Raw genomic sequence first — 26,923 nt, 5'->3', positions numbered from 1 at the left:
GGTACTGCATCCTCACAAAATTACAACGCGTCTTCTCTTTCTTGGTGTTGCTCCTTTATTTGAAACATAAAAGTACTTTAATGGAACATTTATTTGTTTTTGAAATGTCAGAGATGGACATTTGTTCCTTTTTTTTTTTTTTTTTTAAATCAACCCATCTCTTTCTTCCTCTCTCTCTCTCACACACACACACCCAGTCACTTCTTCATTCATACAGTCATTTCAAGAAGATATCTGGAGCAAAAAAAACAAAAAAAACCCATCCCCTGTAACTTGATATTGATTTACAATCATTCTATCAGTCAGTCATTCATTGGCAAAAGTAAAAGTACAAATAGGCATGGTATGAGGAGGTGCTGGTGTCCTCCGCTCACATTTTCAAAAGCCACAAGCTTCATGTTAAAGTCAACCATTTCCCCTTTTAAGGAATAGATTGTTTGTTTGTTTGTTTGTTTGTTTGTTTAGTGGGGCGGCAACATCTGGCCTGTCCAATCCTAATGTAGTGTTCTGTCGTGTAGTATTGTGAAAATGTGTAGTAGTAGCAGACAAGGTGTGTGTGTGTGTGTGTGTGTGTGTGTGTGTGTGTGTGTGTGTGTGTGTGTGTGTGTGTGTGTGGACGGGGGCGGAGCAGGGTAGTGTTGAATTTGTTATTAGTGTTCATAACATCATTCCCTCCTCGGTTACTCCTCGAAGCATGTGCCGTTAATTTTGGTTAGTGAGAAATAAATGGAGGTACTACGTAGCTTTTACACTGTTTCACATACTGAACGTTCACATCCCTCCTGTCTCTGCCTCCATGTTTCCTTTATCACTCTACCTCGCTCCCTCTATCCCTTTCTCTCTCTCTCTCTCTCTCTCTCTGCTCCGGCCTCACTCCTCCTCTCAGTGCTTGAGGGAGAAGTCCCCCGTGTTGAGACGGGGCCGAGGCAGGGCCCCGAACATTTCTGTTCCGTCGGTGGCTCCGGGGGCCAGCAGGGCTTTCATACTGGCTGCGATGTGCTCCAGGTCAGCACAGCCCACCTGGCGAGGGACAAAACACAGGAAAAAATGGACGTAAACGAGGGGGGGAAACTCAAAATTCCTGTTGCTCGTTCCCTCGGAAAATTGCGCTTGACGCTGTGTAATGTTACTTGAAAAACATTTGCCCAGCGTGACCTCACACAAATGTCACACACACTTTTACGGTCACATGAACTGATGGGAGCTGTCGTGGCCTCAGACTACTGAGAAGTGAATCGTCCCTTTGTCTCCGGTCTTTAGACGGCGTGAAATATGTCAGCATCAACTGACAACATGAAAACAACAACAACAGCTCACTTAATTATTCAGTCTTTCATTATCGGTTTCTTCTCTGGGAATCTGCTCGTGTATTTTTAACTGAATATTTGTATTTTATCTGTGGGATATCTTTCATTCTTAAATAACTAGTTTGTTTGATGGAAAATAACATTAATTCACTCTCAATCACCCGTTTTGTTTCCATATTTACTGAAGATTCACTGATATCTGCAGCTGGTGGATGATAATATATGTAAATAACGCTTTTTAGATCAAGTTTACTTTTTAACTTTACACTTTCCTACTAAAAATTATACAGCTGCAATGTTTCTGCAGGTTTCACCAAGTTAAATCTAAGACTTTAAAACAAATGATTTAATATATTCTACAATGCAGCTGACTTGACTTCAGTCGTTATTTAAGGAGCTAATTTGCGCATTTTTTCAGCCGCCGAACGTGGCCTCTTCCCGGCAGCAGGTAGCGGCGATGGTCGCTTACCAAACGCCTCAGCCGCCGTCGTGTTTACAATATAAGACGCTATAAAAACTAAGCGGCGCTACTTCCTCATGGGAGACTGCACGCGACAGCGAGGCGCTATCGGAAAGTGACGAGACGAGCCGGACCGAGCCGAGGCTAGCTGGTTAGCATGCTACCTTAAATGGATTAATATGAGAGAGTGCGCCCGCTAGAAGTAAAACACTGGAGTTGCTTTCCACCGTTGGAAACAGCTTTTAGCGAGTAAATGAATGAAGTCTGATGCTGAACTCACAACGTTTCTTCCAGTCTGGTACGTAAACAGCTGCTAATGCTAACGTTAGCTATGTAGCGATAGCAAAAAGTTAGCTACACATAGCTAGCACTTCACAACTGATAGCATTAATTGGATTAATGAACGCAACCTGGAGTCAGATAAGTGGCAGAAAACTGATGGATAGACGAAAAATAAAAAGTGTTGTCAATTTAAAATCATTACGTTTTAGCTAAAATCAGCTGTAGCCCATCATTAGGTGTCTATCTACTGTAGCAGAACACTTCACAAAAATAAATTTAACAGCCTCCTGCAGCAAAATCCATTGTTCCACTAAGCACACTTTAGTTTATATGTGTAGAGTGTCTGATTCAAAAAACATTTCATATCTAAACATTACTGCCTACAGCAGAAAAGAGAAAATATTAAATGCTTTTGGAAATTAAATTCAAGGCTTTTTAATACTTTTCTAAGGCTGTTGTTAAGGAAACTACAGTAGTACTTTTCCAGAGCCGCAGATACCCTGAACTTCTAGCCCAGTCATGTAACCTTTTATGTGTTTTCCTTTTTATTATTTCGTAACCGTTTGATTGTGCTTAGAACTGTGAGTCACAGACGTAGTCAGCACAGATAAACAGCAGATCTTGTTCCTGTAATTATTTCATAACAGGCCAGAATCAGAATGACTGGGTGCTGAGTGAGCAGTAACAGCCTTGGGCAGTTCTCATACTGGTGTCTAAGTCTGGATCGCTTTGGGTTACCTGGATCCTGATTACTGGGATCATAAAGCTGGTTTAGTTAATTCTAGGTTTACTAATCCATCTGATTTCTTCTTGGTTATTATGGTGATCTACCTGGTTACAAACTTAAGCCTTGTGCTCTCAGTAAGCCTGATTTAAGCTCAAATGTAGCTGGATAAGACGCTAATCTCTGCTCACCCGCTCTCCACTGTTGCTGTCTCCCTGAGCTGCTCGGTTTCCCCTGCAGCCCCACACGGGCACAGACACGGGCAGCGAGCGGGCCAGAGCCATGTTGGGGGCGTGACGGGACGAGTAGGCGGCCTGACCCACGGCCATGCCACGGGACGGCGGAGGAGCGTCCTCGCTCAAAGAGCCTGAGACAGGTGAGAAAAAAAAGATTGTAGATAATGGTAATATGAGGATTTATGAAGTGAGACCTTTAAACTCTCACCATCAGTGCTCTCCTCCTCGCCATCAGATTCAAAGAACGGCTCGCAGTCCCGGGACAGAGAGTCCTCGTCCATTGAGAACACACCTGAAGCAGAGCGACGACGTCAACCCTCAGAGTCAAATCACAGCATTTTAAAAACACAGGTAAACTGCTTCGCTCCTCACCAGCACTTTCATTCCCATAGGGTCTCCTCTCATCCATGTCCTCCTCCTCTTCCTCATCCTCACACTCTTCCTCCAAATCCACAATCCCAGACCTCTGCCTCCCTCGCTCGGCCTCCAGCACGCTCTTCTCCCTCTCCCTCTCGCCGTTACCGTTCTGCCCGCCGCCCTGCCCGGTAACAGCTCCTGAGCTGTAGATCGACGGGTAGCTCTGGGAGTACAGTCTACCGTTGGGACTGACTCCACCCACCCCGCCGTCTCCTGTAAAGCTCTGTAATGACAAGAAGAAAATCCACCATATTGTGGATGTGGACGTTTTTGAACGAGTGCAGTATGGGGCACAAGCAGGCCACTCACCCCCCTGTGTCCGGGGTCAGAGGTCAGGTCAACCACCAGCTTGGTTCCTCCCTCCACCCCGGCTTGGCGTGTGTGCTTTTGGGCTGTTAGCATGGTCGTGGAGTGCAGCACGCCGATGTCGTCCATGTAGCGACGCGCCGACTCAGCCAGAAACCCCTGGCCCCACACACTGTAGGAGAAGTCACACTCCCTCGGAAAGGCACTGCTGCTCTCCCGCTTCCTCACCCCGTCTCCGTCTCCGCCCGACGACCGGAACTTCTTACAGGCTGTGAGTATGGCCAGGTCGCAGCCCGACTTTTGGCAATACGCCTCCGCGGCAGAGAGCAGCGCCAGCCAGCTCTCTTTGTGGTTGTCTGGGATCTCGGGCTCGGACGACTGGGTGATGGAGGCCATAATGGTGCTAAGTGCTGTTTACAGCTTTCCTTGATGGGCTGAGCAAAGGCTGATGAGTGATGAAGAGTTTTGAGATCTAGACTAATCAGAAACTTGGATGTGGTTGATTCTCTGGGGGCATCAAAACTTAATAAAGTTAGAGTTAACTTTTAAAGACAGGTAACTTTGGTTGCTGTGGTGAGTTTTGTTTCTTCTGTCTTGCTGGTGTTTGGATAGTTTTTGCACTGGTGAAGATGCAGGGGAAAATAATGATCTATCAGGCAGAGAGGCACTAGGTGACTTTAAGATATGATATATATATATTTGTATTTTTATATATATATATATATATATAGTGGGCGGTATCTTTACACACTGGAGAGCCAGGGGAGAGAAAAGATGTTGCCAAGTTGCTGGTGATACCTAGAAAAATAAGAACACAGAAGAAAAGCATGGTTTGCTTTCTGATTTGAGATGCTAACACCTGTCATTTACCTTCTGTAGCTCATGTTTATGAATAACAACAGCGACATGTGTTTAATTAAGTGTTAATAAACATATAAACACACCTATATAAACTAATCTGCCCTCTGGCTGTCGCAGCCCCCACCACCTCCTCTGAGCTGCATGACACCAACCAATGCTAACTACTGTAGCTACTGTAGCTCTGTAATGACCCCGCTCCCTATTGATCCCCCCCTCCCTCTTTAACTGCCATCTTTGCGGTCGTCTCTATCTCGGTTCAAACTGCATGCTACCGACTTTTCTGCACGGTTACCGCCGCTGCAGCAGCAGCTGCTGCTGTTGTTGTTGTTGATCTTGTTGTTTATTCACTGTTGTGTGCAGCCTCCTCATGATGGAACCACATTTCTCCTCCATTTTTCGGGCTTTAGCAGGAGCCGAGACGCGCAAGTGTAAATTACAGAAACACGGGAGGACGTTCACCTACCTGTTCACTTTCTTTCTTCCGCGTTACGAGATGTTGATCGAGCTTTAACTTTACTTCTTTTATATCATACGTATTCTGCCTTCTCCCACGGTTTCTCTCCCCTAGCTAGGCTCTGCACCAGCAGCAAGCTAGCAAGGAGTAATGAAGGCGTTTCCTGTTCAGAATTTCAGAATAAAAGTTGTTCCGATGAACAGGCAGTTTTTTTGTTTTTTTTACTCCCCTGCATTTATAACATTGATAATGATCTTTTCAATTATATAGCACTTAAAAAATTACAAAGTACTTTACAAAGACATAACAAACATAAAAGAAAGTACACCACAGTTACTTAATGATTTACGCTTTTACATATAAATCCTTAGTATATGACGAGGTTAAAATTTGATACGCCACCATAAATTAAACTAACACACAGTATGTAGTCAGAATTGTACTATAACTAGATGATAGCGAGGAATAAACAACAATAACAATAGTAGCTCTAGTTAATATGTTACTATTAATTATTAGGTGACTCTTTTGTTTGCAGCTCCTTGTGATTATTTATTTATTTTCTTAGTTCTTGTGACTTGGTTAGGAGTGCTTTTTTTTTTTACATATTAATAGACAGGTCATGTACAAAAATCATGCACAATTTGTCCTGTATCTTCTATATAGAAACTCTGCCATTAGGAAACATTTTTTCAGATTAATATCAACTGTTTATATACAATTAATTACGTTATTTTTAGTTAAATTTCAATTTCTATTTAAAAAATAATCCACTATGACTATTGTAAGCTTTTAATTTGAAAGTTAAACTCCGCTACCATCCGGTTTTGTTTCAGTTAGCTCAACTTGGCGTTGCTCTGACGTCACCTGTTTACTGCCTTCCAATCGAACGCACGTTGTGCACGTGACCGAGCTCTGTGGGCGGGCTCGTCCTCGCCTGGTTCTCGTGCACGTGTATAGCCCACCTTCTTCTCTTCACCTGTTCCTACGCACCCCCCAGCTGCTCTCAGAACTACACGCGTTGTTTCTCAGTTTAAGTTTTAATGTGAAAGGGAACCAGTCAGTGCAGCTGTTAGTTTAAAGTAGTGGAGAAAAAAGTATTGTAACGTTATTAATAATGTTGGTTCTAATGTTAACAGTATCTGTTGATACAGTAATATGAATTTATCAGAATAATAAGCCCTGCAGTGATTATTACTGTCGTAAACTGCTGTCTAATGTGCTTTATTTTGAAAGTTTTTGAGGAAGCACAGAGCCAGGGGCCTGAGAAGTCAGGGGGCATCCTTTTTTAAGAAGTGACTGGTAATTATGTCATGTTTAAAAGTGACAGTTATTCATATGTGTGTGTGACAGAAAAAGGCAGTTATGCATAACATATTCAAGTAAACAACCCTGCAATAAATACTACTTTACTGTGAAGGTTTTAATCATTAGTGTTCCTACATTTCTTAAAGTTTCTGCTTTGACACTGATTGTCATTGTTCACTGCCCTCTGTGGGTCACAATGAGGAACTGCGGCACTGCATTAGATTCGATTTAAAATTAAATATCAGTTTTTCTGGTGTTGATGTTTGAAAAAGCAAAGAGGTCTTTAAAAAAACACTTATATCACTTTGGAAAAATCTCTAGAATCCCCCAAAATTCTTCTAATCGTTTGGATAAAAATATTCGGTCCACAGAATGATTGATGTTAATACTTTTAAAGTAATATCCATAGTCTGTATATAGAGATATTTAGGTTTATATACAGTCTATGGTAATATCACAGTATTCTTTTGTTACGATCTGTCACGAAGCCCGTTGAGTGTCGTTTATTCTCGTTTTACGGCGTTAAAAAATGACACAGAGTAGCGCAGTAAATGTACCACGATCTGATTGGCTCCCGTTCCATGACGTTTTCATGGTGGGCGGGCCTTTCCGTAAGCAGGAAGTGTGACGTAACATTGTTTTGGAAGAACGAAGCAGTAACACAAGCGACGGAAGAATGGAACAAAACGTTGAAGATTACAAGGTATTTCTAAATTTTTACAATAATTTACCGACTGTGTTTAAATTTGTGAATGTTGACGACTTTCCCCACAGTTCGGCTTTGATATTTCGGTCGGAACTACTCGAGCTTGTTGTCAGTGTTAGCTGACGTTAACACTTGAAGCTAGCTATCGGTTTCCATCAATGTTCGATAAAATAAATCTGTCAGCTACGTGTAACCATCCGGCTGATGTTTAAAATGTCGGACTCTGTTGTTTAGCCAGCCGATAGATGTGTCTTCAACCGTACAGACACGATATTTCTCTTGCTAAGTCGGTCGATACTGGTTCATCACAGCAAAGTCTACCTAAGTTTTTCTGCCCGAGTTTTCCTATTGTGTCTGGCTGAGTAACCTGCCTGGGGAGGCTCGCTGAAATCATGTGATCTGTCTCTGTCATCCACCAGCCCGTTGTTAAGTGATTTCACTTACCTGCCACAGCCACGAGTAGTTATATAATAAAGCTGTTGATCTGGTTAATACATTACTAACAATGTCACAACATAACAGAGAGTAGTGACAGACAAAAAGTGAAAACAGGAAAGCAGTAGAGAGAAGCAGCCAGTATAAAGCTCATGTTTGATTGTTAATAAGATAAGTTTATTCTTTTCTTTTTCATATATGAGAGTAAACTGAATATATTTGGATGTTAGTCTCTTTGTCAGACAAAACAAACAATCTGAATATGTCATCTTTTAAGCATTTTGCTATTTTTTTCATGGGGAAATGATTGATTGATCAGACTGATTGATAATAAACATAATCCTTAGCTTAAGAGTTATTATACACCAACCAGGCATGTCTCCATAAACAGACTTTGACACAGAGGTGAGCCAGCTCCTTATCTCACCTTACATTTTACAACCTGACAGTTGTGTTGGATTCCTTCCTCCTCAGTTGATATTTGAGAAGGAGGGGGTGTACCTCCACACAAACGCCAAGAGGAGTAACCAGGACACTACCATCCCGGGGTTTATCCGCATTGTGGAGCGGGTAAGTAAATATGTCAAACCTCATATAAATAGAGAAAACGGGAAAAGCAGTGAGGTGATTAAACATGTCTTTGTTTCAGGCTGGGGTGCCAGCTCTAGAGTGGAGCCCACTGGAGGATGAGGGCCGCAGTGCCCCTGCTGTACTCTACTCCAAAAAGGTCAGAAATCGTGAGTTTGCTACACATGTAAAGGACAACATGGACGTATATTTTCATCTACTAATCAATGTTTTTTTTCTAATTAGGATGGAGAAGGAGGGGAGGAGGATACAAACTTTGACCCTGGTTATGAGCCGGACTGGGCAGTTATCAGCACTGTGAAGAAAGAACGAGAACATGTTCCAGTCAAAGAATCAGGTGCTGTTTTCACCTCTGTCACTTTGGAGAAAGAGTTATGTTAAGACAGATTCTTAAAGCTAAATATCCCCCGTTTCAATTGCAGGTCAGTGGTCGTTCTCTCTGCCTCTGTCGGAGCTCTACTCTCTTCGGAGGGCCCGGTTCTCTTTGGGTCGAAACTTTCTAGTGCTGACTAGCAGAGGAGGGCACCCACTGCCTCCTCTGCACTTCCACCGAGGAGGAACCAGGGAACTTCTGAGGGCTCTGCATCGTTACATCATCCTGGACCAGTGAGTATTATCAGTGTAAACCCCCACAGCTTCAGGGATGTGTGTTCACAGCTGTTTACATCTTTGTTGACACACACATCACATGAGTGGGAAAAAAACATCACATGACTCCTGTTGTTATCATCAGGTCACCAGTTGATGGACGGCTGTTTCTTGCCTACCCACATGACTCAGGTGCTCTCTCTCAGTCCTTCGACAAGCTGCAGCTCCTCGATGACGGAGGCTCGGATCTTGTTTCGGTAATTTATTTTACGTGATAATACTGGGAGTAGATGAACTCCACCTACTCTACCTAAAACGTTAAAACACCTCTGCATCTGTTCCTCTTTCTAATTCTGCTTCCTTTCTACGTGAACAGAGATTTATCCAGGACCCGTACGCCACTACGTTCGGTGGATTTTCCAAAGTCACTAATTTCTTCAGGGCGGCCCTGCGGCCCCCAGAGTCCCCCGCCCACTCACGTACTGCTCAGGATCCTAACCTGCCCCCCCAGTCTGATGAAGAGCCAGGATTTGAGCTCATCACCTGTGTAAGAAAAGAACCATTTAGGGCAGATGTTAGTGTTTAAGATATAGAGATTATAAATATATCAACAGGTCAAAAGAAACTCAAGAATCAGCGGCTTTAATCAGATGTTTATGTCTTTCCATTAAGGGGGTGGAGCTCGGTCCCAGACCAGACGTAACCAGGGGACGGCCTCTGGACAAATGGGAGGAGTTTCTGGACCCTGAGGGCCGCGTGAAAAACCCAGAGAAAATCAGAGAGCTTGTGTTCAGAGGGGTAAGACTGTAAATACAGCGATAGCATCTGGAAGACACCTCCTGTCTCCCAGATGAACATGTTTTGATGCTGTTCTTGCCTCCGTGCAGGGCATCACACCAACACTAAGGAAGGAGGTCTGGAAGTTCCTCCTGGGCTTCTATCCATGGAACAGCACTACTAAAGAACGGGAGGAGATTCTGCGGGTCAAAACGTTAGTGTTTTTATTACTTCTGTTTGCAAATAAGCACGTTCTCCTCACCTTTCCTGTTCCTGTAACGCTCCTCTGTGTCTGCAGGGACGAGTACTTCAGGATGAAGGTGCAGTGGAAGTCTGTCAGCGAAGAGCAGGAGATGAGGAACTCCCTCCTCAGAGGCTACAGGAGCCTGATAGGTCAGCTCCTCAGTCTGTCCAGAAACAGAAGATCTGTGTCTGTCAGCTGCCGGCGAGAGCGGCAACTGACGCTGACGTTGAACTTGTCTTTGTTCTTTTGTGACAGAGAGAGATGTCAGCAGGACAGACAGACACAATACGTTCTTCTCTGGGAACGACAACCCAGGACTGACTCTGCTTCACGATGTGCTGATGACGTACTGCATGTACAACTTTGACCTTGGTATGTATTTTTAAAAATGGGCTTCCGATTTAAATAAAGCATCACTTTGGTCGGACAGTTTTTACAGCTGAAACTCCCAGAATCCCTTTAGTCTGAAACAGGAACAGGTTTCTAACCCTGGCACACACAGATTTAGAAACTGTGAGAGACCACAGCTTTACCTGACGACCTCAGACTGTGTGGAGGTTTTTAAATCCACATAAAGTCAGAGATAAACTCTGAGGTCAATATGTAACAGTATGAATTCACAAATGAAAATATTTCCTCACTGGGAAACATTTCAAGGTTTATATTACAGCACAGCACCTGCAGTAAAACTCTGGATCAGATTTCTTTGTTTCCTTTCGTGCAGGTTACGTGCAGGGGATGAGCGACCTCCTCTCTCCTCTCCTCTTCATCACCCAGAACGAGGTGGAGTCCTTCTGGTGTCTCACAGGCTTCATGGAGCTGGTGGTCAGTAGAGATACCTCTGTTTTTAGTCACAGTCAATCAGAGGAGATTCAGATCTGTGCAGCTGTGTTATATCAGACTGCAGCTCAGCAACAGCACTAATATCAGAACAGAAAGTTTGACTCAGAGTTTAAATCCAAACCTGATTGTTCGGGTTTAGTTTGGTCGGGGAAATTATTACGTGATGACTTCAGGCTTCATCAGTGGTTCTGGTTTAAATTAGAGCACACATTGTTAGGTTTGTTTTTTGGATGTTTTTCAGTGTGATCTTTGTTAAAGTTTCAAACTCAGCAGCTCGTATAAATAGCAGACTTCATTTGACCGGCTCAGACCTCCTGGTGACCGACGGTCCTCTCTCCTGTTTTCTTCTCCTGCAGCACCAGAACTTTGAAGAGTCTCAGGAGGCCATGAAGCAGCAGCTCCTGCAGCTCAGTATCCTGCTGAAGGCTCTGGACCCGGAGCTGTGTGACTTCCTGGGTTAGTCAGCTAATATTCACCCACACAGGCTGGATTCAATTCAAATAAAAAACCCTAATGCCCTGAGGCGAAGCTGGGCACGTGTAGCAAAAGTCATGAGGATAGTGCAGTGAAAAGTAGGGCAGAAACAAGAATAAAGAGGCACTGGTTGTCTCTCAGTTTAAATAAAAACACATTCCTTTTCTTTGTCCCTCAGACTCTCAGGACAGCGGCTCGCTTTGCTTCTGTTTCCGCTGGCTGCTCATCTGGTTCAAGAGAGAGTTTTCCTTCGAGGACATCCTCACTCTGTGGGAGGTGAGAATCTTGATGAAAATCTTTATCATGCTAAAACGTCACTGGTTTGTAGGATTCAGGGGATCTGTTGCAGAAATGGAGAATAATCAGAATATAACTGTTGTGTTTTTGTCAGCTGAGAATGAACACTTCGTATCTAGACAGGGGGCGGAGCCTTCTCCACAGAGCTGCCATGTTCCAGTAACCCAAACTCTGGCTCTAGAGAGTTCCTTTAGTGTTTTTCCATTACCTGAAAGTCATCATAGATTCTCCCTCAGGCTCGGAAAGGGAGCAGAGAGGGGAGGGGTGCTCAGCCGGTTGCAATCTGCATTATCACCACTAGATGTCACTAAATCCCACAGACTGGTCCTCTGAGCCTTGATGGTGTTAAACTTAATTTTAGAGCACAGTGATGAACATAACATCGTGTTTAAAGTGTTTGACGTTTAAGGAAGTATTAAAAAATGAGTAACTTTTCCTGTTTTCCTCCTCAGGTCTTGTGGACTCGACTTCCCATGCGACAACTTCCACCTGCTGATCGCCTGCTCCATCCTGGAGTCTCAGAGAGGAGAGCTGATCGGCTCCGACCACGACTTCAACACGATTCTGAAGGTGTGTGCTCAGGATACGACTGCAGTCACTTTGTCTTTTAATATTCATGTTTTTATGCTTCTGATCTGGCGACCGCAGAGGCTGGAGGCGTTTTGTTTTCTGTCTCGTTCTTGTGAACGTGATAAATCATTGCAGGGAATTTCTTCAAATTTGGACTTAAAACGATATTTTATATATAAAAGGTCAAAACAAAAACGCTTCTCTGGACGTTATTCAACGTTATATCTCAGAAACAGAAGGAGAAATTGTGACGTGGTGTAGACAGAAACCTGCGAGTCATGCGTGGATTCATTTCTTTGTTGTGATCGATCTGCAGCACATTAACGAGCTGACGATGAAGTTGGATCTGCAGAGTGTTCTCCGCGGAGCAGAGGCGATCTACCTGCAGCTGATTCAGTGCAAGGTAAGAAGTGTTTCACCTCATCACAGTCAATCAAAATATCTGGAGAGAAGCTTCAATGTTTGCTTTTTCTAAAATACAACTTTTCTTTCATGAGCAGATACAGTCTCTTTAGTTGAAGATACCACAAACCAGGAATGTTGAGAATCACTGCTGTCGACTGTATCAGGCTCCTGAACATTAGTCTCAACATTATTGTTTGTGTTATTTTCTCATTTGTTTTGCGTTATATAAACGTTGTTCTTTCAAAAATCGTGTGGAAAACTGTATTTTCTGTTTTTCCACAGGGTGTAATTGATGTTTTTATTTTCATTTTTATGCATTTACTTAACATTAATCAGTTCCATCTGTTTAAATATGTGCACTGTCTATCCTGAATTCTTCATCCGTTTGCTTTTGCAGTGACACTTTAAAATGTTTTTATAGGTGAATGTGGTTTGATCTGTGTCTCATTGGTGTTTAATAAGTAGATCAGCTGCATTACAGACAGAACATCAGATTCTCAGTGCTTCTGTTTCTCCTCTCCTCCTCCAGGAGCTTCCCCTGAAGGTTCAGCAGGTCCTGGGTCTGTACGTCCCCTCCAGCTCCGAGGACGACAGCCCGGACTCCCAGGCCAGCGAGACGCAACGCCTCCTCGGGGAAACACAGGCGGGAGCTGCCTCCTCTGATTCAGCACACGGTCCCACTTATCCTTAAATCTGCAGGTGGACTGACACTAAGACACGAGAGGGAGATATTTATATATGAAAAATATACATATATACTGTGTATGACTCCATGAAGGAATGAGGTGAAGACTGTTGTTACTGTTTGTCAGAGGCAGGGGGCGCTGTTGACGCAGTTTTCTTTTCATGTACCCATGAATGTTACAGTCCCAGATATTTAAACACTATAGTCGTGTTTGCAGTGCTCCGTCTCTTCACGATCGTCCTCCTCGTTTCCCACCTCAGCTCTGTCACTTGTTTACATCCTGTGCGTCTCTCCATCCTCCGTTTGATGCTGCTCTTTCACCTTTTCACCACTTATTTAAGAACTTTATTCGCCTCCGCTCGTCCGCGTGCCGTCGGTGCTTTTTGTTGAGTTTGGTTTAGACTCCTCCCCCCGCCGCCGCCGTCCCCTCGCCGCTGTTTTCTCTGAAAAAAGGGAAGAAGAAGATGAAGGATGAGCTCACAGGCAGCACCGTGTTAGTACTGTACGACGCCATTCCAGCCCTATGCAAAGTTTTTGCATGCCTTATAGTTTTCACATCGCGGCGTGGTGATACTTTAAGCCTTGTAATTATCTGTATAACATTTTCATCCGCTGATTATTACCAAATAAATGGTTAAATCTTAATGAAGCAGAGTTTTCAACCTTATTCTTTTCTTTGGTCTGCTCACAGCCAGGTCTTTGTTTACGGGTGGAAGGTACATTTACTCAAGAATGATATAATTTTATGTAAGTATTTCACTTTATCTTAGAGGCAGATATTGAACTTTTTACTCCTCTGCATTTATTTGAGAGCTTTAGTTACTTTCAGATTTAGGTTTTGCATTAAAAAAATGTGCGATAAACTATTAAAAAATACAACACTCAGCCTTTTTAGCTCATGACAGGGCGTCTGCAGGTTCTTAAAAAGTCATTACATGGTCTTAAATTAAAATTTGTGAGATCTGAAACATTTAATTGATTTAATTTACCCAATTTTAAACTTTATTTTGTCAAATAAGTCAAGCTCCTCTGCGTTAACGTCCACATTTCTGCTGTTAAAAATCATTAAACCTGCCACTGAACCTAAAACTGTCTTTTTACTTTATACTTGCACTTACCTCTCTACCGACCATATTCCTACAGAAAACCTGCCTCTGCACAGGACCACATATATAATGCTTAAACTTTATATTTACCTGCATGATTATGTCCAAAAATCAGTCTTAATTTGACTTTAAAAAACATTAAATCTAAGTGTCTAATACTGAGAGAGATAATTCCTCTCTAAACCTCTCGGATGTTTTCATTTTAATAACTGTATGAGGCTGAAACAGATGATTTTATCTGATATTTTATGATAAAAAAGCAGAAAAGGCCAAAGAATAAATAGAAATTTGTGCAGCACAACTTTGTTTTTCTTCTTTCCTCCCCATGAATAAAGTCACGACCCCTGAGATTTATCTGGCGGCCATTTGGAGGGACCCAACCCCCAGGCTGGGAACCACCAGAGTAAAGTATCTAACTGTATTTAAGTATTTTTGACATCACAGTATAAGTACTTTTACTAGGTAAGAGTAAAGAATCAGTGCTTTGATGATCTGATCATATGTTTAGTGCAGTAAAAAGAATATTTCCCTCTGAGTCGAAGTATAAAATGGAAATACTCAGGTGAAGTAGAAGTTCCTCACAGCTGTGGATGATTTGTGCGACGACAGATGAAAATTAAAAATAATTCAAAGTGAAGAACAGCTGATAAACACAAATATAAAAGCTGTAGTTTTGGGATTAAACTGATAAACTCTGATTATTCCAGTGTGACAGTAACATTGTTTAATCCAGTATCTTAACTTGTGAACTGGTTAAACTTTGCCCTCTCTCCCTCCTCTCTCCTCCTCCCCTCTCCTCCCCCTCTGGGAGGACCAGCAGGTGTCAGTGTGAGGTGAATGGCTGAGGGGGAAAATAGGACCTCTGTTCTCCACTGTCCCGGGAAATGAGCTGGAAAATGAGGGGCGGGGTTAACCACACCTCCTTTTTTCCCGTCGCTGTCTCTTCTCCGCCCCTCGATCCGTGTTGTTTGAATACAGCTGCGATGTATGAATTTAACAGGGTGCTTAAACAGGGACCGGCGATCTGGCACTCCTCACCCTCCTCCTCCTCCTCCTCCTCCTCGCCCAACCTGACCTCACTTGACTGCCAGAGCCAAACTCACTCACTCCTTCATTCAAACTCAATCTGCTTTCAGCTCCTCTCAAAGCCTGTTTTATGGGCGAGGGTCGTGTCGACAGCTTTAAACCCCATATTCTCTCACTAATGCCACAATCGAGCCGAGTGTCGGAGGATTACGGCCTCTTCATGGTCTCATTAGAAAAGCTGTTATCTGCAGTAGATGATGTGGCTCTGCATCCACTCCCTGTGCTTTCCTTTGCTCTGGGTGTGTGTTCGGACGATAATTTCACAGGTTTCAGTTTTATTTATTTAGATTTTGTCAGTTCTTCTTTATTCTGCCTAAATTTATCACTTAAATCAGAGTTTAATCTGCTTTTATCACAAAATCCAATCAATAATCTGCCGCTTAGTGTGAAACTTTATTATTGATTTTATTATTATTATTATGATTATTTTTATACCTTTTTTTTATCAGCACAACTTCCTTTATTTCCTTTTTCTTTCTCCACTCTACTTGTTAACATTTTTCTGCATTTTTTAAGTGAACACAAACACAACAACAATATATACAAATACAACAATACAACTGCGTCAACAAAACAAAATTAAAGCAAGAAAACGAACCTAAAACAAAATCAGGACGACGTAGATACAAAAAATAAATGAATGGATTAAATAAAATGATGATAACAAAGAGAACAAACGCAACAAGAGACACCTGTTGTACGTGGAATTACACTAAATAATGCAGTTATGACATTAGGTTCAATCAGTTTTCCTGTAACCTCTGATAACAGTGTACAACCTTCTGAAGTGGATCCATCGTGTGGATTATTGTGGAAGAAAATTTCTGCAGCCACCGAAAGTAATAACAGGAGGCTTCACTCATTAAACTCTCTTTGAAAAAGACAAACACAGAAAAGTCCAAATCTAAGAAGACAGATGTCTCTGAGCTGCAAATAAGAGAAACAGATTCATTACAAACATGTTCTTTATCTGAAAGCAGGAATTCCAGCTATGTGATTCAGACAGTTTGTCCATATGTCAGTTTATCTGCTGTCACTGATACAGACAGACCACATCAAACTCACAGATTAAAACTCATCTGTAACAGAAAACTATAAAAACTGAGGGTTTTAAAATGTGAAATATAGTTTTTCTGTTTTCTTTATTTAAACATCCAAGTTTATATTCACCGCTCTAACCCTGCTGACTGCTGTAACTAAGTACATTTACCTGAGTATTTCCATTTTATGCCGGTTTATTGTCCTCTGCAGTTCACAGGGAGATCTTCTACTTTTTACTGTTTATTTTCACACAAAGAAATCTTTACATAAAACAACCTGATGTCACAGATTAAAGGTAAAAGGTCAAATGCCACCTACACATTAATACATCAGCAATAATTCTCCAATAATATAATAATACAACATTATTTTTCTTATACTAAGTTCAGTTTCAGTTCTTATAATTTAGCTGCATTTTGCTAATAATACATATTTAGTTTTAGTGAAGCAGCACTTTAAAGACAGGACTTAAGTAATGGAGTATTTTTACATTACAGTATTGCTGCTTTTACTTTGAAAGGATGTGAATACTTCCTCCGTTGCTGTAAAATATGAAAGAATCAGTTCCATAATCACTAAATTAAATGTTATAATTTTAATTAAAAACCTCTGAAGTTGATTTATTATAAACATGACCGTGAATCTGCTTCTAGTCGTAGTGAGTAAAGCAGTCGTCACGTCCAGGTTGAATAGAGTATGAGAGCTGAAATCAAGTCCTGCTGGTGTCAGTGCGCTCGTCCATTTAACTCCTCATTGGAAACATGAGCTGCCATTGAAGCCTTAATGTGTGAAAAGCCACCTGTAATGACTGTGTCAAATACAATCTGTATTCTCCACTGGTGAGCGTGCGACCCCATTGTGACCGTCAGAGGAGTCCCCGGGGAGTGTGTGAAAAGTGTGTCTACCCCGTGAATGTGTAAAGTGTGTGTGTGTGTGAGAGGATCCAGCAGCAGGCAGAAGGCCAGGGGCTGTTGTCTGACACTGATTTGAAAAGGGAGACAATACGGCTCATTGACCTGCCCCGGCTCCACTGTCTGTTGCACATACCTCGCCCAGCCCTCCCCGGTGGCTTCGCTGCTCTTTAAACTCGAGCAGCAGATTGCCACAGGCGCTGGGAGGGGAGGCCGACGGGACACAGGTTGCTTTGACAATGAGAATCCTCAGAGAAAAGAGAGAGGAGCCAAAACTTTGATGAACACATTTACTTTTACTGCATTTTCTTCTCTCTCTGACCAAGAAATATGAGATTAATGAAGCAGCTTTTACTGTTTTTACACTAATTTGACTCTTGGTGACGTGAAAATGAGAATTTAGACAAGTTGTTCCCAAAATTTCAGATTATGAATTCACTGAAACTGAACAAAATGTGTTTTGCTTTTGAAGCACATTTCTCCTGGTGTGATCATTAAAAATGATGCTGCAGGTCAGTTTAACAAGAAACTTTACCAAAATAATGATTTAGCACTTAACAGTAATGAAAAACCTTCTCGAAATATGATTATAAACATTCTCTAAATATTGAGCTAATATCTCAAAATAACAATAACTTTTCTTGAAATAATGAGTTCATCTTAAAAAAAAGAATTTTCTTGAAATAGTGAGTCAGTACATCAAAATAATTCTAAACTTTACTAAACTATTGAGCTAATATCTTAAAATAACCATAACTTTTCTCAAAATAATGAATTATTATCTCAAAATAATCATTAAAATTCTCAAAAATAATGTCATATTTTTATTTTCTGCAGTTTCTGGATCAGTTAAGTCATTGTTTCCTTGTTTGTATTTATGTTGTTTGCATCCAGCAGCTTCATGTTCTGTTTGTTTTAATATTGTTTTGTTTACGAAACAGTCAGAAAATAATGAAAAATCTGAGCAAAATAATTTCTCTCATTCTCATTTTGAAATATCTTGTTTTTTTCTAAAAAAATCATGCAAAAGGAAAAAAATATTTAATTTATAATCAAAAAAGGGGAAGAAAAAACAAAATCTTCATGTTTAAGATGCTGGAATCAGCTAATTTGCTGCATTCTTGCTTGCAAAATTATTTAAATTTTAATCAATTATAAGAATTCTTGCCGATTTTATTCTCTGTCAACTGAATAATTGATTATATTACTGATTATTTCAGCTCTACCTTCCTTAACAACTTGTTTAATTTTGCCTACAGAGGTAAAACTATCCAGTATCTCTCAGGACAAATCAAAAATTGGAGAAATAATTTTAAGAATAGACATTATTTTTCTGTTTTTTTACACTTCACATTTATCAGATGAGGCAGGATTCTGACGTGTTGCCTTCCCTCCTCACGTTGTAAACAAACACCCTCGTCCTTTTGTCTCTTCCCATTGTCAGAGTGTGGAGGTGACCTCTCCTCTCTCTCTCTGCCTCTCACCCCTCGCAGCCTTTTCTTTTCCTCCCTTCTCTCTTTCACTGTCGGGGACAAGCTGTTGCTCAGTCCCCTGCGGGCCACTCCCTCTCTTGTCTGCTCCTCTTTCCTCCCCCCCTTAACCTCCCTCCTCCTCCCCCCCGTGCTCTCCGTCTTCTCTCCACCTGTTGGAGTGATTGTTGCTCAGAGCGTATTGTTGTCTTCTTCTTATTTTATGTCACTCACGAGGGTCCCCGCCCCTCTCTGCGCTCCTCTCCCTTCCCTCCCAGCCACTCCCCCTCCCTCTCTCTCCCCCTCCCTCCCTCCCTGCTGGGTATAAAACTCTGTGGAGGTAGCTGAAGGGTGAGACTCAGCAGAGCACCACAGGACCACTGAGTCCAAACCAAAGCAGGACAAACGAGGATCTGCAGGGAGGCGACAGGTTTCCTCCCCATTTTGGACGTAAACAAGGTTTTACCCATCAGGCTTTGCAGATGGACAGAGGCATGTCTGTGTCTCTGTGGTGCGAGGAGGTGGAGGATGACCAGAGCCAGGACCAGGACCAGGACCAGGACCGGGGCCACATCAGGGGCCCGTCTCAGCTGCGAGCCGCCTGGGACCCCACGGTGTCGGGGCATCGTGTGATCCAGAGGCTGCTCCACGTGGAGGAGCGGTACATGCCCTCCATGCTCTACGTCACCCTCATCCAGAGGGACCCGGAGCGCAGGGAGGAGCTCGCCAAGTGGGCCCTGGAGGTACGAAACTCTCTCACGCTCCAGGTTTCTTAATCCAAACCCTGGTGATGCTGCAGAGCTGCAGCTGTGACACCTCTGCGTTTCCTCTCTCTCTCTCTGCAGGTGTGCTGCGAGTGCGGCTGCGACGAGGCCGTGTTCCCTCTGTCCGTCTCTCTGATGGACAGGTTCCTGTCCGCCTCTCTGTCTCTGCCCGTCTCGCCGTACTGCCTGGCCGCCGGCTGCATCCTCATCGCCTCCAAACTCACGGAGTGCGACAACGTCACCGCCGACACACTCTGCGCTGCAGCTGAGTACAGCTTCCAGCCTTCGACCCTGAGGGTGAGTAACTTTACTTACACTGAGTGTAAACTAATTAAACCTTCACTTTAACCACAGAATATGTTTTACACCTTTTTATGGTGTTTAATCTTAATGAGAAAACATCAGAGCAGTCATATCACAGTGCAAACAAATTAAAAAGTATCTGATGATGTGAATTTCCAATCAAATTAGGCAGCAACCTCCAGTTTATATTGTTTATTTCACCGATCAATCATAGAATCTATACTGTTAACTGGGGAAAACAACACACAGACGCCTATTACCAGCTACCACAGCCCAAAATATCATATTTTGATTCTTTTTTTGACAAATAAAGTGATGATTTTTGCCTGAAAGCTCAAAATGACGTCTGACAAAAAGTTAAAAACCGAAAAGATTCAGTTTCTTAGAAAATATGATGAGGAGAAGCAGGAAACCCTCCTGTTTGAAAAGCTTGTTTGAGCTGTGAAAACATTTTGACTGAATGCTTCACTTTAACTTTGGTGCTTTTATCTGATTTTGAACCTAAAACTGAGGTGAATCAGTGATTATCAATGAGGATATAATGGCTCTGTTTCAGTATCACTGAACTTAAATGCACCAAATCCAAGCTGACAGTATTAGCACACACAATACTTATTCTCATAATATCATACAACTCTCTCTCTTAAATGCACCTGTTCCCTCCGTCCTCAGGAAATGGAGCGAGTCATCCTCGCCACGCTCCGCTGGGACACAGCAGCCGTGACTCCTCAGGACTTCCTCCCACATTTTCTCGCCTCCGTGGAGCCGCAGAGAGGAGACGGAGGCGGCGGCGAGTCCGAGGAGGAGCTGCTCTCCACCCTGCGGCGGCACAGCGACACGCTGGCCGCCATGTGCGTCTGCGACTCCCGGTTTCTTGGAGCTCCGCCGTCACTTGTTGCTGCTGCGTCGCTGAACTGTGCACTGAGAGGTCTGGGCAGCAGGGGCCCCTCTCAGCTGGCTCTGATGAGTGAAGCACTGGCAGAGCTGTGCCAGACTGACCTGGTGAGTCTGAGGAGTCTGAGACTGCACATATACGTTTATTTGACTTGCATCTGTGACAACAATCCTTCATTTCTTCCTCTTGCTGCTCAGGCGGTGCTGCAGTGCTACAGCGAGATGATCGAACATGGCCTCCGGCAGCGGCTGAGGAGTGGGCTTCAGCAGGGCCCCTCGGAGAAAGACGAGGAGGTGGAGAACGAAAGAGCCGGGACTCCTACTGACATGAGGGAGATTGACTTCTAAACACTGAATCAGCTGTGTTGCATTGAAAGTGTAAATCAATCAGAGCCCTCCATGTTCATCAGTCAAACTGATATAAATTGAAAATGACCTCAAAATGCTCAGACATGGTTTTATACACGTTGACATGATTGTTTGTTATTATTATTGAGTGACTGCTAATTTATTTTTATTTATTTGTGAACAATTTTGCAACTGTGTTTCCCATGTGCCATATTTTATTCTATTAATTTTATTGTAGGGATGTAGATGTTATTTTGATGCATAATATTTATACCTTTAATTTATTATCACGTGCAATTGTTGTCTCCTTTGATGTTAATTTATTTCAATTTGCCATGACTTTGTGTTCATGTACTGAATTAAATATACAACAAATCTATTTTTAAAACAATTAAAAACTTTTGTACATAGTTTGTGTCTATTATTTAATAATAGGATAATGATGCCTTCAAGTGTTATTCATAGCATAGAGCTCTTGCTGTTAGTTGCAGTTCATCTGACTCTAGTGGGACGTAATAAGCTCTTTATTTGACCCCTAGGCAGAAGGAAGTTTTGGTGACTGTTTTTGCTTTTTTATTTTATTTTTAAAATCACTATTTTGGTAATATTTTTGAGCTCAAGTACGAAAAAGAAAAAAAACAGTTGCTCAAAATATGTTTGATATTAAACGAATTAATGATTTACCAAATTTGCCATCATAATATGATGTTACTTTCACTGTGAGTTAATAATTGAATGATAATCCTATATTTAAGTCGTCTATTCATAAAGAAAAAATACTACTTCTATTAATCCCGACGGTCCCTGAAGGCAGCACAGCGCTCCTGTGCCATGACGTCAATTTTCTCCGACGCAAATACAGATCGTGCTTTCGGCGTTGGATCAGAAATCAAAAACACACCCGCGGTAAGAGACGAGCTATTTTAGGACATTTCTCTGGTAAGACAAATTTAAATTCTAGTTTTTAAACCAGCTGAGTTTGATTAAAATTTCAGAGAAAGTCATGAGATATAAGAAGGACAACGGAGGAGGAACTGTTCTAGATTTTTTTCCCGTAGCTTGCGGCTGTGGTAATGGATAACTAGCACCTGTTATATCACCTTTAAAATTACGGTTAAAGAGCAAATAGTGTTTGAAATCTTTTAAAAATCAAACGTTAATTCACATATACCTCAGGTGTTGTGTCACAAATGATTACAGCCACAGGAATACCAGTTTCTCTCTTGCGTCGTAATCACTCTAACCTCTCATCCGCATCCGTGTTGTCCTTCTACAAGCTAATTAGCTAACAAGCTACAAACACAAACAATGCCATTAAAAAACTAATATCACAGTTAAACCGTGTTTTATTTTCAGTTAAGCGACGTTTCTGACGTCTTAGACTAAATATACCCTGTCCATTTATCTCAGAAAAGGCGCTTTCCAGAACGGATCGTTACGCCAAACTCCGCTTAAGAAATATAATATTCTAACTTCTTCATATCGGTGAATAAACACACGTCCAAAAAACTTTCAACTCTAGACCTTTTATAAGTCTCTATGGTCTCCTTGTAAATTCGGCATACACACCAGCCACCAACTATTTACACTACACATTATTGGCTTAAGCTAACTTACTGCCATCAGTTAGTATGTTTACACACAGGGAGTTATCCTGGTTATGATTGGAGTCCGGTGTTCATGTTTTTATAGAGATTTCTGCTGTCTGCTCAGGTGTGAAATAGATGATGATGATAACTACAATGAGCAATGACCAGAAGCTTCAATCTGCTAAGCGTGCAAATCAATTTGTATAGAGCCATTCAACAACAAGGTCATTCAGAGTGCCTTGCATGAGGCAGGAAGACATGATGCAAAAGAAACACAAGGCGATGTAAAAAAGACACAATGAGGGAGCAGAATAAGACTGAAGACAGAATAATAAAATTCAATCTTAATATGAATTTGTGAAAGGTTTAAAGCGAACTACAAGAGAAGAGACATGAATAAAAGAGGATATTTTTGAATGAAATAGGATATAACATTTCACCCTGGCTAGTTTTTATTTCTCACACACCTCCTTCCTTCCTCCGTCTTTTATTTTGAAGGAGGATGAACTTGAAACCTGGCTGGCTGCTGCTTCTCTCCATCTCTGCCGGGGTCTGGTCAGTGCCTATCGATCGCAATGGAGACAACCAGGAAGTTAAAGAGGACGTCCAGGAGGAGAATGCGGTAACAGACTCATTCTCTAACTTGTTCTCTTGTTGATATGAGATTTTAGCAGAGATTCAGTTTGGGGTGAATAACCTGCCCTTTACAACACACTGTTGCAGGACACGGGTCTGTACTACGACCGGTATCTCAGAGAGGTGATCGAGGTTCTGGAGACGGACCCTCACTTCAGAGAGAAACTGCAGACGGCGAACACCGAGGACATCAAGGTCAGAATCCGTCTCTTGCTGCTTCTCTCTTCATCCTCACCCACAAAGCTTCCTGACATTTAGTATTTATTTCGTTCTCCATCAGAACGGTCGTCTCAGTAAAGAGCTGGATTTGGTCGGTCACAATGTCAGGACTCGCCTGGATGAGCTGAAGCGGCAGGAGGTGTCTCGTCTCAGGATGCTGCTGAAGGCCAAACTGGACAGCACCAACACACAGAGTGAGTGGACTCGTTTGCAGACTGTGTCAGATTTACACATAATTAATGATCCCTTCATTTGGCTGATTTATTTTCAGTACAAACTAACAAAAACAGAGGTCAAAGACTGTACGATGCCCCGTTTCCTACATGTTTACTGAGACCACAATGAGACTCAGTCCCTCCTTCTCTCACAGCTGATCTTCTCTCTTCATCTGATCAGTCACAATAGATAACAGATCTAATGCTAAGACCAGAATAATTATGTGGTTGGTAAGTCATGTATTTGCTGTTGCAGGTCTGCAGATGGACCACGCGTCCCTGCTGAAGCAGTTTGAACATCTGGATCCACACAACCAAAACACGTTTGAGGCCAAAGACCTCGAGCTGCTGATCTCAACAGTAAGATCCTAATGACGCTGATCAGACGTCTGTTCCTGCCTTGTTTTAAATGTGAGCCCACTTTTCTAATGATGACTTGTTTCCTCCTCGTCCAGGCCACCAAGGACCTGGAGAACTACGACGCCGAGAGACACGAGGAGTTCAAGCGCTACGAGATGCTGAAGGAGCACGAGAGGCGGGAGTACCTGAAGGGCCTGGACCAGGAGAAGAGGGAGAAAGAGGAGAAGAGGATGCAGGAGCTGAAGGAGAAGCACCGCCAGCACCCCAAAGTCAACGCTCCGGTGGGACAGCGGATGCATCTGTGTTCATTATCAATGGAAACAGGTGGAAGTGGATCGAGCTTTCTTACGTGTTTCTGCTGCGTTTTGTCACCTTCAGGGAAGCGTTGCTCAGCTGAGGGAAGTTTGGGAGGAGACGGACGGACTGGATCCACAAGAGTTCAACCCTAAAACCTTCTTCAAACTGCACGGTGGGTAGCTACTCCTCCTTCACAGCCCCTTTTCTTCTTTTCATACCGATGAGTTTGATACGAATCCAGTCGTCGTGACTTCTCTGCTCTGTTTAGATACAAATGAAGATGGTGTTTTAGACGAGCAGGAACTGGAGGCTCTCTTCACTAAGGAGGTTAGAAACTGAAGGTTTTACTCGTTGGGTTTGTTTTAACCCTGCGTCCCTGCAGCAGCTAACATCTGTTCATCTCCCTCCTCCAGCTGGAGAAGGTCTACGACCCAAAGAATGAGGAGGACGATATGATGGAGATGGAGGAGGAGAGACTGAGGATGAGGGAGCACATCATGAAGAATGTGAGTCCTGATTATTTACGTTGATCTCCCATCAATCGGTCTTGCTTTTGTGTGACGTATCTTAACGTTTCTGTGTTTGAAGGTGGACACAAACAAGGACCGGCTCGTCAGCCTGGAGGAGTTCCTCAAATCCACAGAGAAGAAGGAGTTCAATAGCCCCAAAGAGTGGGAGGTAAAGAGCCCCAGAGGTGGTGTGAGGGGCGGGGAGGTGGGGTGGATGATCAGATGTGGTTCAGATAAAAGAAAGAAGCTGGAAAATGTCAAATGTGAGTGTTTTGGTTAGTTACTGTTTCCTGCTTGGTTAAATAAAGGTGTGTGCACAGCAGGACTGGATTCCAGACAGGTTTGTACTGATATTGTACTTTTACTTATCCAAAGACTTCTTCTATCGCTGAAAGTCACACAATAACACAAACAAACTAACCAATCGAGGTAGCTGTATTCCAGCAGCTCCTGTGTGCTGCTCGGTAAAATTCCTGTTTTTCTCAATGGAGTCTGGTAGGGATATATAGCGATGTCTCCTCACGCTGCCGTTAAATTACCTTCTGCTGAAACAGTGAGAGGATAAAAAACCATCATTTCCCTGCCGTCTCCTCCAGACTCTGGACGCCAAGCCGGTGTACACGGAGGAGGAGCTCCAGCGATTTGAGGCCGAGCTCAGGGACAAAGAGGAGGAGCTGAAGAGGAGGGCGGAGACGCTACGTCAGGAGCAGGAGCTGCTGAAGGAGCGGGGCAAAGCACTGGAGGCCCAGAAGAGAGAGTACCAGCAGGTGACTGTCCATCCATGCCATCTGAGACCCTGATCCCCAGTTTTCAGCATGTATTATAACACTGTTTTTTTTATTTCAGGCGGTGTTAGAGATGTCCCAGAGACAGAAGGAGCAGCAGGCAGCAGACGGGCAGCCTCCTGCAGGTCCCAACGGAGAACTACAGTTTCAACCAGAGGCACATAAACCTGAAGATAAAGGTAAACAAACTGAGATGTGAGAGATTTTTTGGTATGGATTTGTGTTGTTTTAGTTTTCAGTCAAGTGAATTTTCTTCCTCCTTTTTTCCACAGAGGCAAAAGCCCCAGCTGATCACCAAGCTGAAGGCCAGAATAATCTGCCCGCAGAGCCTCCACAGAATCTGCCTTTACACACTTAACGCACCACGCTCCAACAGCCTTAACACACACACACACACACACACACACACACACTCAAACACACACATATTTAAACACACACATTCTGATTTGCACTGACACAGATTTCCAGATGGGCTCTACACACTGAATTATGTGAACTGTACGTATGAATTCATGCAGACTCTGCTCGTGAATCATGACATATTGTACCGTGTGTTCATTTCTGTGGTCTACATTAGATTAAAGATCTCAAAACAACAGATAATCTGTACATGTACATTAAAAAAACCCTTCAGTTTCAGTGAAGTTTTCATCCATGCACGGTCTTCAGTGTAAACTCATAAACATCCTCAAATAAAGTCTTAATTTAAAACCTCTTAACCAGGCTTTGTGAATTAAAATTACTTCAACTGTATCATATCCCTGTTGTTTCCTAAGATCCAGTCTTTTTGACACTGTCACTCTAAACAAACTGGGTTGATTTATTGGTTGATAACCATCACTCTATGACTGCTTGGCAAGGCTGTGGTTGTAGGTTTAGTGAAAATATATCCTCTATATGTTGAACTCCATCTTTTATTTATTCAGGTAGGTAAATGTTCCATATTTTATTTATAGTGCGTCCTTAATTGTTGAATTCAAGTAACTTGAACACCAAAATCTATAATAGTCTGTAGTAGTTGTTGATCTTTGTTTAAATATGCTGAATTGTGAGTTCAAGAGACGTTGTTTAGCTAAGCTAGCTAACATATGTTGCCACGGCAACAGTTATTGTTCTGTCCAGGGTCCAGCAACGGGCGGGAACAAACCCTCCATGTCACCGTTCCGCTTCGCCAAGCCTTTCCTCAGTCTTCACTTTTTTCCATTGGCTAGCGTTATTTCGACCAATCAGAGGCAGACGCTGCTAGGCGGGAACATAATTAGCGGACCAATCAGCATATTGGCTGGGGTGTGTCGTCATAGGTTATGACCTACAGCGGAAGAGCAGCGCGACGGACAAACAAAGCAGACAAACAAGCAGAAAAAACGAGTAAGAAATACAATAAAACGAACGTTTTAGTCGTCGCTTCGGTTTGTTAGCAC

At 42.6% G+C, this 26,923-nt stretch overlaps 4 protein-coding genes across 5 annotated transcripts; 3 read left to right on the top strand and 1 right to left on the bottom strand.

Annotated features, from left to right (window-relative positions):
- Positions 1-32: 32 nt before the first annotated feature.
- On the bottom strand, positions 33-5,219 carry akt1s1 (AKT1 substrate 1 (proline-rich)). The gene is made up of 6 exons (XM_018672224.2): positions 5,057-5,219; positions 3,736-4,530; positions 3,382-3,649; positions 3,218-3,301; positions 2,965-3,140; positions 33-1,020 (listed from the first exon to the last, which is right to left on the bottom strand). The coding sequence occupies exons 2-6, from the start codon at positions 4,126-4,128 to the stop codon at positions 883-885; spliced, it is 1,059 nt and encodes a 352-aa protein (XP_018527740.1). The 5' UTR covers positions 4,129-4,530; positions 5,057-5,219; the 3' UTR covers positions 33-882.
- Positions 5,220-6,935: 1,716 nt separating this feature from the next.
- tbc1d17 (TBC1 domain family, member 17) lies at positions 6,936-13,612 on the top strand. The gene is given in 18 exon segments (XM_018672166.2): positions 6,936-7,058; positions 7,971-8,066; positions 8,146-8,223; positions 8,310-8,421; positions 8,507-8,690; positions 8,818-8,929; positions 9,049-9,219; positions 9,345-9,470; positions 9,560-9,663; positions 9,748-9,842; positions 9,949-10,065; positions 10,418-10,518; positions 10,893-10,992; positions 11,189-11,286; positions 11,760-11,777; positions 11,779-11,877; positions 12,194-12,280; positions 12,812-13,612. Coding segments are annotated over 18 exon segments (1,887 nt in total). The 5' UTR covers positions 6,936-7,031; the 3' UTR covers positions 12,974-13,612.
- Positions 13,613-13,750: 138 nt separating this feature from the next.
- Positions 13,751-21,501, top strand: ccndx (cyclin Dx). Its single transcript, XM_018672165.2, has 4 exons — positions 13,751-19,323; positions 19,426-19,641; positions 20,320-20,649; positions 20,740-21,501. Exons 1-4 carry the CDS (start codon positions 19,063-19,065, stop codon positions 20,887-20,889), a joined length of 957 nt encoding a protein of 318 aa, XP_018527681.1. The 5' UTR covers positions 13,751-19,062; the 3' UTR covers positions 20,890-21,501.
- Positions 21,502-21,694: 193 nt separating this feature from the next.
- Positions 21,695-26,221, top strand: nucb1 (nucleobindin 1). 2 transcript variants are annotated; one of them, XM_018672163.2, is made up of 13 exons: positions 21,695-21,795; positions 22,977-23,100; positions 23,202-23,309; positions 23,395-23,527; positions 23,805-23,908; positions 24,004-24,189; positions 24,287-24,377; positions 24,474-24,532; positions 24,619-24,711; positions 24,794-24,883; positions 25,311-25,481; positions 25,561-25,678; positions 25,772-26,221. In XM_018672163.2, exons 2-13 carry the CDS (start codon positions 22,981-22,983, stop codon positions 25,855-25,857), a joined length of 1,359 nt encoding a protein of 452 aa, XP_018527679.1. In that variant the 5' UTR covers positions 21,695-21,795; positions 22,977-22,980; the 3' UTR covers positions 25,858-26,221. The 2 variants fall into 2 exon arrangements, with proteins under 2 accessions (XP_018527679.1, XP_018527680.1); XM_018672164.2 differs by having other exon boundaries at positions 21,725-21,828.
- The last annotated feature ends 702 nt before the right edge of the window (positions 26,222-26,923 follow it).

Source organism: Lates calcarifer, linkage group LG11 (genome assembly GCF_001640805.2).
Source record: "Lates calcarifer isolate ASB-BC8 linkage group LG11, TLL_Latcal_v3, whole genome shotgun sequence".
In the NCBI taxonomy this organism is placed as follows: domain Eukaryota; kingdom Metazoa; phylum Chordata; class Actinopteri; family Centropomidae; genus Lates; species Lates calcarifer.
This window is presented reverse-complemented; position numbering and strand designations above follow the sequence as displayed.